General features: G+C 39.4%; 1 protein-coding gene across 2 annotated transcripts in view; it reads left to right on the top strand.

The window, feature by feature from the left end:
• ncapd2 (non-SMC condensin I complex, subunit D2) overlaps positions 1 to 12,529 on the top strand; it is a 29,106-nt gene that overhangs the window by 4,347 nt on the left and 12,230 nt on the right. For both annotated transcript variants that reach the window (XM_014012586.1, XM_014012588.1), the window contains exons 5-22: positions 829 to 1,004; positions 1,503 to 1,648; positions 1,973 to 2,100; positions 2,202 to 2,325; positions 2,436 to 2,583; positions 4,250 to 4,447; positions 4,524 to 4,658; positions 4,736 to 4,823; positions 5,508 to 5,718; positions 5,857 to 5,975; positions 6,572 to 6,778; positions 6,887 to 7,061; positions 7,330 to 7,414; positions 7,606 to 7,742; positions 8,930 to 9,062; positions 9,628 to 9,703; positions 9,798 to 10,013; positions 10,120 to 10,280. In XM_014012586.1, coding sequence (XP_013868040.1) covers positions 829 to 1,004; positions 1,503 to 1,648; positions 1,973 to 2,100; positions 2,202 to 2,325; positions 2,436 to 2,583; positions 4,250 to 4,447; positions 4,524 to 4,658; positions 4,736 to 4,823; positions 5,508 to 5,718; positions 5,857 to 5,975; positions 6,572 to 6,778; positions 6,887 to 7,061; positions 7,330 to 7,414; positions 7,606 to 7,742; positions 8,930 to 9,062; positions 9,628 to 9,703; positions 9,798 to 10,013; positions 10,120 to 10,280 — 2,663 coding nt within the window. The remainder of the gene's footprint in view (positions 1 to 828; positions 1,005 to 1,502; positions 1,649 to 1,972; positions 2,101 to 2,201; positions 2,326 to 2,435; positions 2,584 to 4,249; positions 4,448 to 4,523; positions 4,659 to 4,735; positions 4,824 to 5,507; positions 5,719 to 5,856; positions 5,976 to 6,571; positions 6,779 to 6,886; positions 7,062 to 7,329; positions 7,415 to 7,605; positions 7,743 to 8,929; positions 9,063 to 9,627; positions 9,704 to 9,797; positions 10,014 to 10,119; positions 10,281 to 12,529) is intronic.

Below are 12,529 nucleotides of genomic sequence, written 5' to 3'. Positions count from 1 at the left end.
TCTGTTTGGTAAATTTTACTCCAGGAGCTGCGAGGCTTGTTTTCAAGCTTCAGACTGAACTGAAGCAGTGGCTGCTGACATCATTACGCTCTTGCGYGATGCTGCGTTCAGGACAAGCATGGAAAACTCACCACTCTTATGCCAATGCCGTCGCAATGATGCATTTAGGTACCGAAATGGAATTGCATGAACATTCACGTGGTGGTTATGTAATACAGCGAATCAACAATAAAAAATCTGCATAGACAAATTTACATAATTGACGTCATCGATTATTTCAAGTAATCGGTGCAGCCCTACTTGTGATGTCCACGGCCTACCCCAGTTACCACTGCTGTGCATGTGTGTCAAGGACAGAAAGGCAGATGTGGCAGTGGAAGGTGTCAAAGCAGTTTGGAGAGAAAAACAAAGTAAAGAACAAAATAATAAAAAGAAAACAATTAATCAATTTTTAAATTAGTCATTGATTATTTTAATAATCAATTAGTTGTCGATTAATCGTAGCAGCCCTAGTAGATACAATAGCGGTTCATCTTGTTCTAGGGCCTTTTTATGTTTGAATGATTCATCAGAGTTCAATAGCCTAACAAATATTCCTTTGACAACAGTCAAATGTACTGGACTGAAATTGAGTGGAAACAATAGCAGCCGAACAATTTAAAACATCTGTTACGCAAAAACTATTTAAAAAATAGGCTGTGTTGAAGTAGAAATGTATTTTTTAACATTGAGGTTGAGACAAGATTTTGTACATTACTGCAGGTTTATGTTGTGTTTTGAAATGATTGTTTTGATCCTCTTGCTTCAATAATTGTTTATTTCTTGCAGCGGTTAATGGCCTGGCTGTTTCCCTGCCAACACTCCTCAGCTCCGTCTCCCTTTCAGCTGCAGAACGCAAAGAAAGCCTAAATGCTGTTAAAATGAGCGTCTTCCTGCTCTGCAAACTCACTGAAAGCCTTGAAAGTGCCTCCCTTAGGCAGAACATTGTCATGGCACCTGGAAAGGTATGTGTATCAGTGGCTCAGCTAAAGCTGTATTTTGATGTCTGATATAAATTTGTTCTGTATTCATACATTTAAACATATCCAGTGATGAGATGATGGCAAGCTTAATGATCCAGTCAAACCAAGAGATTGTGGTTCTTAGTCTGCTGTCAGGTGGGTAGTCTTGGTAGTGTGCTGGAGTTTTAATACAATGCTGTAAGGGCTCACCTATAGTAAAAATGTCACCTCCTACAGCATTTGCCCTCCCAAGGGAAATTGGATGGTATAAATGGGAGATGTCAAACAGTGTGTGGGTGTGTGTTAGTATTTTTGTATGAATGTATATGTGTCAGCTGACAAAGAGCTATAGTCTCTGTCTACTTGGTTTGGCAGGTATGAAAAACGTCTTTGGTAATCTGAGGATATATTTTGGATATTTATATAAATTTATGCATTTATATGTTGGAATTTGAGTGCAATGAATTTGTTTGTTAATTTGATTAGTTTTGTGTTACACAGAGTGGTAAAAAGGGTAAAGCTGGTGGAGAAGGGCTGCTGCAGTGGGACTCAGAGAGAGAAAAGGTATTGCAGGCCCTCATTCAGCTCCTTCAGCTGGATATCCGTTCCCTCTGGAATCTCTCTCTGGTGGAAGAGGAGTTTATAAGGTACTCTGCTGTCAGAGGAAACCYTTGTGGAATAAAATGTCTGAATTGTTTTTTGTTTTGATGGTGTTTCCTAATATTATGTTTTGTTACTTTTCATTTTCCTAAATACTGTTGTGCCAAATTTAACTCCCTGAAATTGCTTTATATGCTGTTTTCATTGTCTTGCAGTCCACATTTAAACAAAGTTTATCAAACAGTCAAGCTGTATTTGTTCAATTCTCATGAATACAAAACCTCGAAGTATTTAAATTTTGCTTCAAGTTGCTTTTCGGTTGTACTTCAGTGTAAACAAAATTAAAACGGCATGTGTTAATTTCCTCTTAGCTGTGTGACCTGCTGCTGCTACAAGCTCTTGGAGAACCCAACTATCAGCCATGTCAAGAGCAAACCTTCAAGAGATTGTATAATTCACCTCCTGGGGGTGGTAATCAAGAAGTACAATCACCTCCTGGGTTAGTATGTCAGTTATGAAGATGTTTTATTGCACAACATCAGCATCTATGGCTTTTAGCACACTTGTGCACTTTTAAATTACACTCTAAACTCTCGACAGGTGCTAGTGTGAAAGTGATTCAGTTGCTGCAACACTTTGAACAGTTACCATCTGTATTTGCACAAGCTGTGTTTGTGTGGAGCACAGAGTATGGTGTCAGAGCAATCATAGGAGAAGTCATAAGGTCAGTGCATAATTTGTATATTAAGTAGCTGAACTATAATTTGCTTTAGAAAATGTGTTTTACTGTGGATGTTGTGTTTAAGTTTTTTTTTCCTCCCCACTATTACTCAGAGAAATTGGTCAGAAGTCAAGTGAAGAACTTGCCAGAGAGGGGTCAGGCGTGAAAGCCTTTGCTTTATTCCTCTCAGAACTTGGAACTTTGGTACCTGAATTAATGATCCCTAACATCAGTGTCCTCATTTCACACCTGGAAGGAGAGGTATGTATCCTGAATAATAAATTCTTGGTTCAACATGTGACGTAAACTGTCCTTAACAGGGATAAATCCTGCAAAATCCACTTTTTAGCTGTTGAGTATATTTTGTCATGTACTTGGAATCTCTAGGAGTGCAGAAAAATTGAATTTCGTCTCCTGTTGCTGCATAGATATTTTTCAATCTGTTCAGTTTTCTCTATTCTCTATGATGTTTTCTGAACTGTTACGTCACAATTTGTGTGACGGAACTTTTAAATATTAACTACAGTTTGGTGGTTCTCCTCTGGCTCCAACATGTAAGGCTGGATGGACAAGTCTTCCCTTGTTGACATCTTTTAATTTATTTGTAAATTAAAACCTTTAAGTGTCGTTATATAGTTGTAAACGCTTTTATAAAACTATAATGCATCGTGCTAGAGGGGGGCGGGGTGTGAAACGCCTCATTTGGATTTAAAGAGACAGCGTCAAAATGAGTTGATCTGAGGCGCACCTCAGAAAAGGTGTTAAAAGTGGGGCATGTGAAGTAGGGTTGGGCATAATCGTATCATCTGCAATTAATCGTCAAATAAATATCGATTATTTTTTGGCACTTGACGATTAATACGATTAATGCCACCAGGCAGACTGACTGGAGATTTCCCCCGTCAGTCCGCTCGGTGCTCCTCTCCGCTTCAAAAATGATGAATATTTAAACAAAAGTTCTGTAATTTATTTATCAACACAATTTAAATTTTGATGTACAGCCTGAAGTCTGTGATTTTGACACAGTTTGAAAAATTTTTTTTACGAAGAGCGAATCTTTCCCACTAAATTGGTCATGTGACCAGGACATAAGGGTATCCAGAGACTACAGGCGATTAATCGTCAAATTAATCGTTATCGTCTAAATACCATAATTAATTGTGATTATTTTTTTTGCCAATATCGCCCAACCCTAATGTGAAGTTACAGTAAGAAGGAATTCAGACGAAAGCATTGCAGTTCCACTTTATATAGACCCCAGCTGAATGATTTTAATATGAAAATGCTCTAATGAGAGGAACTGTGAACTGCTGTCATTTCAAAACTGCAGTTTAATCTGTAATCTTAAAGGTCTTGTGTGTACTAACATATTGAAATGAACAGTTTGTGGCATCAGTACAAGGACACAGAGAGACAAGTTTTAAATGTCAAATTTTTATTTTAATCCTAGCTTTTAAAAGTATCTCTAATGTACAGCCTGTTTTTGTTTATTTGGTGTTTAGTTCATGTTTTGCCCAGTGATGAGACCAAGGCGAATACGAGCTCACTGAAGGAGAGTCGGGCTCTTTTTGCTTTGACTGGCAGGTAATCTTGGCAGTGCAGAGGAGGATTTCTGCTCTGCTGTAAGGGCCTGCCGACAGTGACTTGGCTCAACCCAAATTATTCCTCTACAGTCATAGTGGAGTAATTGCTTGGGCTGATGCTGACAGTTGGTGTGTGTGTGCGTGTGTGTGTGTGCGCGTGCAAAAGTCAAGAAGTTTACCCGGCTCTCGTTGCTATTCAGTGAACCATGAGTGTCCTCTTTGGTAATCTGAGGGCAAAGTTCTTTAAAATTTAAATTTAACTAAAAAATTTTAATTTCTTAGAAATCAAATTACAGTTTCACAAAGAGGTACTTGAAATGTTAATAAATATTTTTGTTTTTTAGAGCCACACGATGCGTGTAGCAGTTTGTGAGGTGCTGGGAGAGATCCTCGTGCGCGTCTTGTGTGGTGATGGGTTAGATGAGACTGGCAGATCTGACCGTGACCGCTTCTTCGACATCTTGCAGGAACATCTGCACGACACGCACTCTCATGTCAGAGCTCGTGTGCTGCAGGTCTACACGCGCATCGTTAATAGCAAAGTATGTTTTGTTTAAAAAAAATTTATTATGCTTGGTGCATTTTTTTTTTCTTAATAAATACAACTTCTGCGTTCAGGCGCTGCCCCTGTGTCGGTACAGTGAGGTGATGGAGCTCGCTGTCGGACGACTGATGGACAAATCTATCAATGCAGTGAAAAGTGCCATCCAACTGCTGGCAGCCTTCATTGCACATAATCCTTATAGTTGCAAGGTAGGTAAAAAATTATTTCACCTGTAAATGATAGACATTTTTAACCTTAAACACTTTGTTTTTATGTTTTTCTTTAGCTGAGCAGCGCAGATCTGAAGAAGCCTTTGGAGAAAGAGATGGCTAAGCTCAAAGAAATGAAGGAGAACCTGGAAAAGAACGCACCTGGTAATAAAATAATTGGTAGATTCATTGCGACATTGCATCTTTGGCCCGTGATGAGGCCATGGTGAATATTATTAGCTCGTTGAATCAGAAGTGTGTTCTCGTTGCTTTGACTGGCGGGTAATCTGCTCCGCTTTAAGGGTCTGCCCACAGTGACTTGGCTTGACTGAATTAATAACTTCATGTCACACTGGTGTAATTGTAAGGATGAAGCTGTCAATGTCTGTGTGTGTGTGGGGGGGGGGCAAGAAGCTCATTTTGTTTCAGAGTAATTGGTATTTTTTTTTTTTTAATCTGAGATCCACTTGAGTCGGCTTCTCAAATGTCCCAGAAAAGACACGTRAAAATTGAGACACCTTCATTTATTCTGGAAGCTATTTTTAAGTTTGTAAATGTGTTTTTTTAACTCAACATTAGCTGTTAAATATTGAAATAAATATTAGTCAAGATTTATTCCAGATCCCTTTTTCTTTTAAGATAACAGAAAATCATTTTGTTCTATAATGCTTTTATAATGAATGCCACTTCATTAGAGGAGAAAGGGACACACATCTTTCCTGCTGCTATTTTTAATTTTCAGTGCATTGTTGGACCTTTTTTTTTTTTAGCTTTTGCATGAGTGGCTGTCACTGAATTAGAATAAATGTATATATAAAAACATATATTTCACCTTTTCCCCCCCTGCAGTCGCAGTGATCAAAGCATCTGAGCTCTGGGCTGCCATGGAGCCTGAGCTCCTTGTAACAGTCAGGACAGTTCTGGAGCCCACGAGTGAAACCGAGGAGGAGCAGCATGAGGATGAGGAAGACGGGGAGGCTGTGGAGGAAGAAAAGCCAGCAGAAGACGACAGAGCAACTGCAGTGAAGGTAGCGCAGTTCCTTCACGTCAACAAATACAGGTAATGCTAATCACCAGTAGAGACCTGGGTAAAAGTTGATGGGTAGGGTCACTACCTTGAATATTTTTTTCTTTTGTCATTGTCAGGTGTATTAATTTTTTTTTCTTTTTCTTGCCTTTTTTAAAATTCTTTCTGCAGAAACGCTGTTCAGCTTTGTATAAAAGCTCATAGTAGCTTCCCAGAATCTATATTGTTTGCCTCTTTGTCCACACTCACCCCTGAGAATCTGATGGACACGCTGGCTTTGATTTTTAAAGGTAAATGTTTTGTTCACTTAACACACTTCTGTCAGGAAATGGCCATCAAAATAAAATTAAAAATACTTGTTATTCACATTTTTCCTATTTTAATTGAAGAAATGCTTGTAGTTTCACATTTCTAAAAGATTGCTTAAAGTTGTTTGTTGATGTTGTTTCTCAGACCCCCTTTTTTATTTGTTCTAAAAATATTAAACAACATGACAGTTTGCGACTAATCACGCCCCAGACAAGAAGTCATATGTAGTCTGAGAGAATCTGAAAAGCTGCAAACTTGTAGAGACTCCATGACCAAGTCTAAATAATTTACGTTCACATTAACTATCAGACATTTCAGATATTCATGATGTTGTGGCTAATCAGTTTGTCACTGGATGTCATGTTCTTGTCTAGTGTTCCATCAATCGTAATGCTGTCAGCAGTTTTTTTTTTCTTTAAAAATGAAATATTGTTAAAAACAAACAGTACTATATTTTTTTAACGTCACAAAACAGTACATAGGCAGCAATTTCAAATGGTGTGCATGTAGTTTATTTTAAAATCCCAACTGACGTATTTTAATGCTGTTAGTACTTAATCCATGGTATTCCCCTCAGGCTCTGATGAAGATGCATCTGAAATCAGCCAGAATTTGCCACCTACCCCACAGAAAAAGGGAGAAGAAGAAGAAGAGGGGGAGGATGGTGAGCTGAAAAAGCAGGAGATGTTGGTGCAGTACTTGAAAGACACAGAAACCTTCGCCTTACAAGTGGAGAGAGCAATTTCTGTCATCAACACCATGCTCTACTGGAAAACAGCCTCAGGTAGATGGCCACACCCACTAATGTCAGTCAGTCTGTTACATTTGAGGTGATGACGTTTGTGCAGTAAGTGAGTGGAGTTTTTCTTCATCGTGGGTTTTTACTTTTTAGTGGTCCAAGAGGCAGTGCAGTTTTGTGTGACTGTGTGTGAGTTCAGCGTCGCCAACTCTGTCAGTGGTGTGAGGAAGATGTTGCCTCTGGTCTGGTCAACTGATGCTGCCATTAAAGATGCTGTGGTTCAGGCCTACAGGCGCCTTTATCTGAACCCACAAGGAGACACAGTCAGGTCCGTTAGACCACTTTATTGATAAAGAGTATTAAAACATGTTAAAAATCAAGATTGTTCTAATTATTTACACTTTGGTATCAAGTATTTTATTTATTGAGAATTTGCCTTTAGAGGGTGGTTATGCATTTTGTCTCTTTTGTGACTGTATGGATGTTTACTAACATTTAATGAAAACTGAGCCAAAATGGGTAAATGCTATGTTGTGATTTGGGACGATCCTTTGAGGGAAAAGTCGGTGTCTCTGATTTCTTTTAATTTTTATTAGGATGAAAGCCCAGACTCTTGTCGACAGTCTCTCTGAGCTGATGGTTGATGCATCTCTGGGCACCATCCAGTGTCTTGAGGAAATTGTGAGTAATTATTACACTCTTACGAATCATTTAATGTTTTGGATGCTCGAGCATAGAAGCACATTTTTGCATAATGCTGGAAAACATGTCTAATTTACAACATAATGTGTACCTAAAGGGATTTTGTATGGAGATATTTTTGATGCCAGTACATATAGGGGATCTGTAATTGTGCAAATATGTCTCTGTAGGTGCAGGAGTTCTTTGCCAGTGGCAGCAATCTCCAGTCCACAGTTATTCAGGTCTTGTGGGAGAGATTTACTGGTAAACGGGAAACGTCTGTCTTGAACAAGAGAGCTGCGGTGTTACTGCTGGGGATGGCAGCACGGTAAACCCTAAACCTTTTCAGTATCTTGCAGTGCCACAAACCTTTCTGGTCTTGGGTGTGTTTGTATAAATGTTCTGGGTGCAGCTTGTTGATAAATAAAATTTAAATAAGCTCTTAGCTGAGAAATGCAGCAAATGTTATACTCATGTATTTATGAAACTGCAACACAAAGCAGCACTTTCTCATCTGTCCATAGTTATCAATAGTTTTGACAATGTTGCTATAATCTTATATTTTCCTGTATAAGTTTGCACTGACTGCTAAAAATTGTCATTCCTAAGGCTAGCAGAGGTTATTTGTTCATTAAGGCAAAAGAGTTGAAAACCCAAATGAAGCATTTTTACTGTGGTTTGTTATGAATATGCAATATAAACCTAAATTTGTCTGTTTTCCTGCAACTTAATAGTGAAAATCATATCTAGCATCATGTTAATTTTTCATCTGAAAATGGTCTAATATAAATTGTGTACGTTCCAGCTGGCCTTTAGCAATGACATAAATTGTGTTTATTTGAACAATATTTGGACACACACATCACTTATTCTTTGTGTACGAACAATTACAGGTTTTTCTTGGTAGAAAAATAATGCTGTGGTTCTGAGATTAATAGGTTTGCAGTAGGGAGGGGAAGTAAGAGCAGTGCTATTCCTGCCTTTATAACATTTCCTTTTACTTGTTGGTCATGCCTCGGTTACTTGACATTCAGCAAATCCTCATTAGCCGTAAAACAAGCCGGGCCTCTGCTCCCGTTTATTGTAATTGAAGTCACGATTGTCCGCCCAAGCTTCTTGCCAGAGCATTTTTATTTTATTTATATGTTTATATTTATATATGTAAAATTGAGGGGTTTTTTTCCCTCTCCATCTGCCTCAAAGACTGCTGTTGCTTTTGGGAAGAGAGAGAGTAAAGAGTATCTGCCGTCCACCCACACTCCTGCTTCTTCATCCAACATCCACAGGATTCATAACCTATTAAACATTTTCTGCCTTTTTCCTAACCTGCCCTCCTACATGCATTATCTGGGCAGCAACCTCACACTGACACAGCCAGCACAGAGTAGTAGGGGTGATGAAGAGCAGGAATATTACCTGACTTTGCATAAAGACATGGTAATTTGAGATTTTAAAATGTATGCTTGTGGTTCTGTTCTTCTAAAGTATCGGTTTTCTGTGTGCAACTGTTAACAGGGCAGAGAGAGAGGTGGTGCTCAGTAACTTGGACACACTTTGTTCAGTGGCTCTGGGTGAAAAAGTGACGGAAGATTTCCTTCTAGCAAGAGACACGGTTATCACCATCTGCAGTATCACTGATCATGTCAGGGTAAGAGGATATAAACCAGAGTTTACCTCTAAACGTTTCTTCATTAACACCTTTACAACTGATGTTTATTTCTCATGGAGTCGGGTCCATGTAACTGACATTTTAATTGAAGAAAATTTTAACTTTATTGTTTAAGAGACCTCTGGTTTATTAAGCTAGATGATAAATTTAATCTCAATTTGTTTTTATTCAATWTTTTTGTACCCAATTTGTTAGTTTGTAAAACACTTTCAACATGGCATGTGGATTATGAGGTGGAATAAACCTACTGAAAAAAAATGTCCTGTTTCAGGCTTTAAGACCTCTGATGTAGAAAATGGGTTTAAAGAATGTATTTTATGTCGTCTAAAACCTTTAACTTGTATTTGCTGCACTTTAACCTGATTACTCCACAACCATAGCTGATTAAAAACTGACAATCAGAGATTGAATTAAAAAGAAATATTTTTCCCATTTAATAGATTTTTTTTTATTTAAATTCTCATTTATGGCGAGAGATTATGTGGCAAATGAAGTCTGTAAGGGTTTAACACAATCTTATTTTGCATTTTGTCATTTCCACCAGCAATCTAAAGGAGCTCCATTCAGACTGCCTCAGGATCACCAGCTCTTCRCCTGCCTGACCCAGGCTGTCGCTGAAGGTAAACAGCTAAAAGTGGGCATTTCTGTTTTACCTTCAACCACTTGAAGTCTCTTCTGCTGATGGCGTCTTGGCTTTTACTGGTTTTGCCCCAGGTGTGGTGATGGAAGACCCTTACTGGCAGTGCTTTATGGAACAGGCTGTCCGTCTCCTCTACTTCCTGGCTGAGTCCCCAGACCAGCTGTGTTCCCGGCTGCTCCAGCGAAGCGCTCGCCTCTTACTAGATCAGATTGCTGAAGGTGAAGAAGTCAATAAGGACGTTGGCCAAATGCAGGATGGAYCTCAGGAGTCTAATGAACAAAGTGAACAAGGTCGGCCCCGTTGTGTCTTCTGCTGACATATTTCATTATATCCTGAATGACTGTACCTGGTGCTGATAATTACATGTGGTCCTGTGTTTATGTCCTCCCCCTGCAGTGAACTGTGTGTGTCTGGCCCAGCTGTTGGCGTTGTGTGGAAGTGTGGCTTTTTGGCAGGTGTCTCACCTTGAGCGCAGTGTGAGCACTGAGCTGCGGAGGAGGAGAGGAGAGACGGAGGAGAGGGAGGAGAAGGAAAAAGGACCAGCCAGTAAATCTAAGGTAGTGGGCTTCTGAACATGTTACAAACTAAATAAAATTTAACATTCTTAGGATTTGGTCAAGAATTGGCTAAAAGCTTAAAGCTAATGATGACTTAAGCTCTGTATACCCTAATCCAGTGTTTATCTAAGTGGGGCTGGACTTGAGGGGCATCAAAAAAGGTAGAGGGTTTATTTAAAAAAAAGGGCTAAATTAATTCTAAGAAATTTTTTAATCATTATCGTAAAATCGAATTTTTTTTTAAAGAAAAGGAAACTTTATTTAAAAGAGAGTAAGACAGATTTGTTACCTCCGCCAAGGAGGTAATGTTTTCGGTCGTGTATGTCTGTCTGTCGGGATGTCGTTCTGTCTGTGGACAAAATTACTCAAGAACCTGTGGACGGATTGTCATGGCATTTTTACCACTTGTGGGGATTAGCCAAAGTAACACACCTGTAAATTTAGGTGAGGTTCCGGATCACGATGGGGACACAGGAAGTTTTTTATTTCTTTTAACCCTCTGAGCTCAAAAGCTGTGATGCATTGACAGGGCTTCAGTAAAAAACAGTGACAGCTTTCAGTGTTCATTTGAACTGTATTGAACAGCAATTTTATTCATTTCCAAATAAAACCAGATTTAATGATGAATAATTTTTGCTATAATGTGCACATTTTTACGCATATGGTGCACAATTAGAGAACGTTGTGTGACCAGGAAGTGCGTGACTGCACCATGAAACCCATTTTTCCCATTTCCTCAAACACACCACATTTCCCAAACAACCAATCAAAACAGTTTCTCGGTACTAGGCTTGCAGAGAGCTTCTGGCTGGGCCTCAAAGTTGGACACGGGAGGAGAACAGATTCATTTTGGAAGTTAGTGGGTTAGYTTTTAGACCAGACAGTGTGTGAGTGTGTGCGCCTGGGGCGGGGGTAATGTTTTAATTGCTGAAAGCGCTCAAACGCTGTATTTTGCTTCTCACTTTAAAAAAATCCTTCATGAGTCGACTGTACCAGGAAGCACTTCATAAAGAGAGTCAAACCATTACAAACTCATAAAAGGGGATAAAACAGACGTTTTACACAGTCGAATGTGACTGATGAAAACTTAGGACAGGGGTATTCAACTGGCGGCCCGCGGGCCGGCCCGCCAATAGCTGGGTTTCAGTCACGTGGTTTCGAAGGCGGAGCGATCTCCGCTGGAGGGCAGGGGGTAAAATGTCTATGGAGGAAACTACTGTAGAGAGTTTATATTGTATGGATTTAGGTCCCATTTCAAGATATATAACAAGAATTTGTTCACAAACATGTCAGACATGACTCATATGATGAAGATGAATGAGTTTTCAACAGAACCTAAAGATTTGCTGAGGCTGTCAGTACCACACACGTCTTACATCACCAAGTGCCAAATAATAACCAGCAAAAGTTTAWCTGATGAATAATTCCACACGATTCTGCCCAACCCTATGACAACATATGATAACACTGATTATCATACACAAAGATGAAAAATGTAGAAAGCTCACAGAACGACAACGTAAAAAGTGGATTTTAAATCGTCTGCGGTCAGGAGGAGCAGAATGCCGTCGGGTAGTTTAATGTGGACCTCTTCTGGACTTTAGGCTGCCCTAGTTTTGTGTCGTTAGCTGCTGGAAGTTTGTTGACGTTAGCGGTTATTGTTAGCATGATCTTGACAAATAAAACAATATCAGAACAAACACTCACCCAAAAAAACAAATGATAACCATCGTGGAGCTGTTTGGTACCGAGGTTGTGGATCCACCCGCTGAATAAAAAGTTCTACTCCTCCCGTTGTTTGTCAGCTTTCATCAGCTGTTCGGTGTAGTTAGCATCCAGTTAGTGCTGCACCGTCTGCCCTGGCAGACCGGTAAYGGGACCGTAGAGTCCGCTCGGTGCTCGATCTTCTTCTCTTCCCTCTTATAATCGAAATAGTGAATCAACTACTTCCTCATCAAAGTCCTCACTCTGTCTCTGACTGTTTTTCCTCCATCTCTGCCTTTGAGCTCCTCTGTCAAACTGCGGCTCGGTCCGACTCAGTCCACTTGTCCGCAGCTGGACTGGAGCTCCACGTAGGCCTGTCATGATAACAAATTTTGCTGGGCGATTAATTGTCTCACAAATTATTGCGCTAAGCGATAATATTGCCTGGTGAGCATTTTACAACTAATAATTATAAAAGCGTAATATGTAAGTGTAATAAATCAATAAACTTTAATTTTTAAAGAATGTTTAACAAAGTGGACTCT

The sequence above is a fragment of the Austrofundulus limnaeus genome, unplaced genomic scaffold (genome assembly GCF_001266775.1).
Source record: "Austrofundulus limnaeus strain Quisiro unplaced genomic scaffold, Austrofundulus_limnaeus-1.0 Scaffold93, whole genome shotgun sequence".
Lineage (NCBI taxonomy): Eukaryota > Metazoa > Chordata > Actinopteri > Cyprinodontiformes > Rivulidae > Austrofundulus > Austrofundulus limnaeus.
This window is presented reverse-complemented; position numbering and strand designations above follow the sequence as displayed.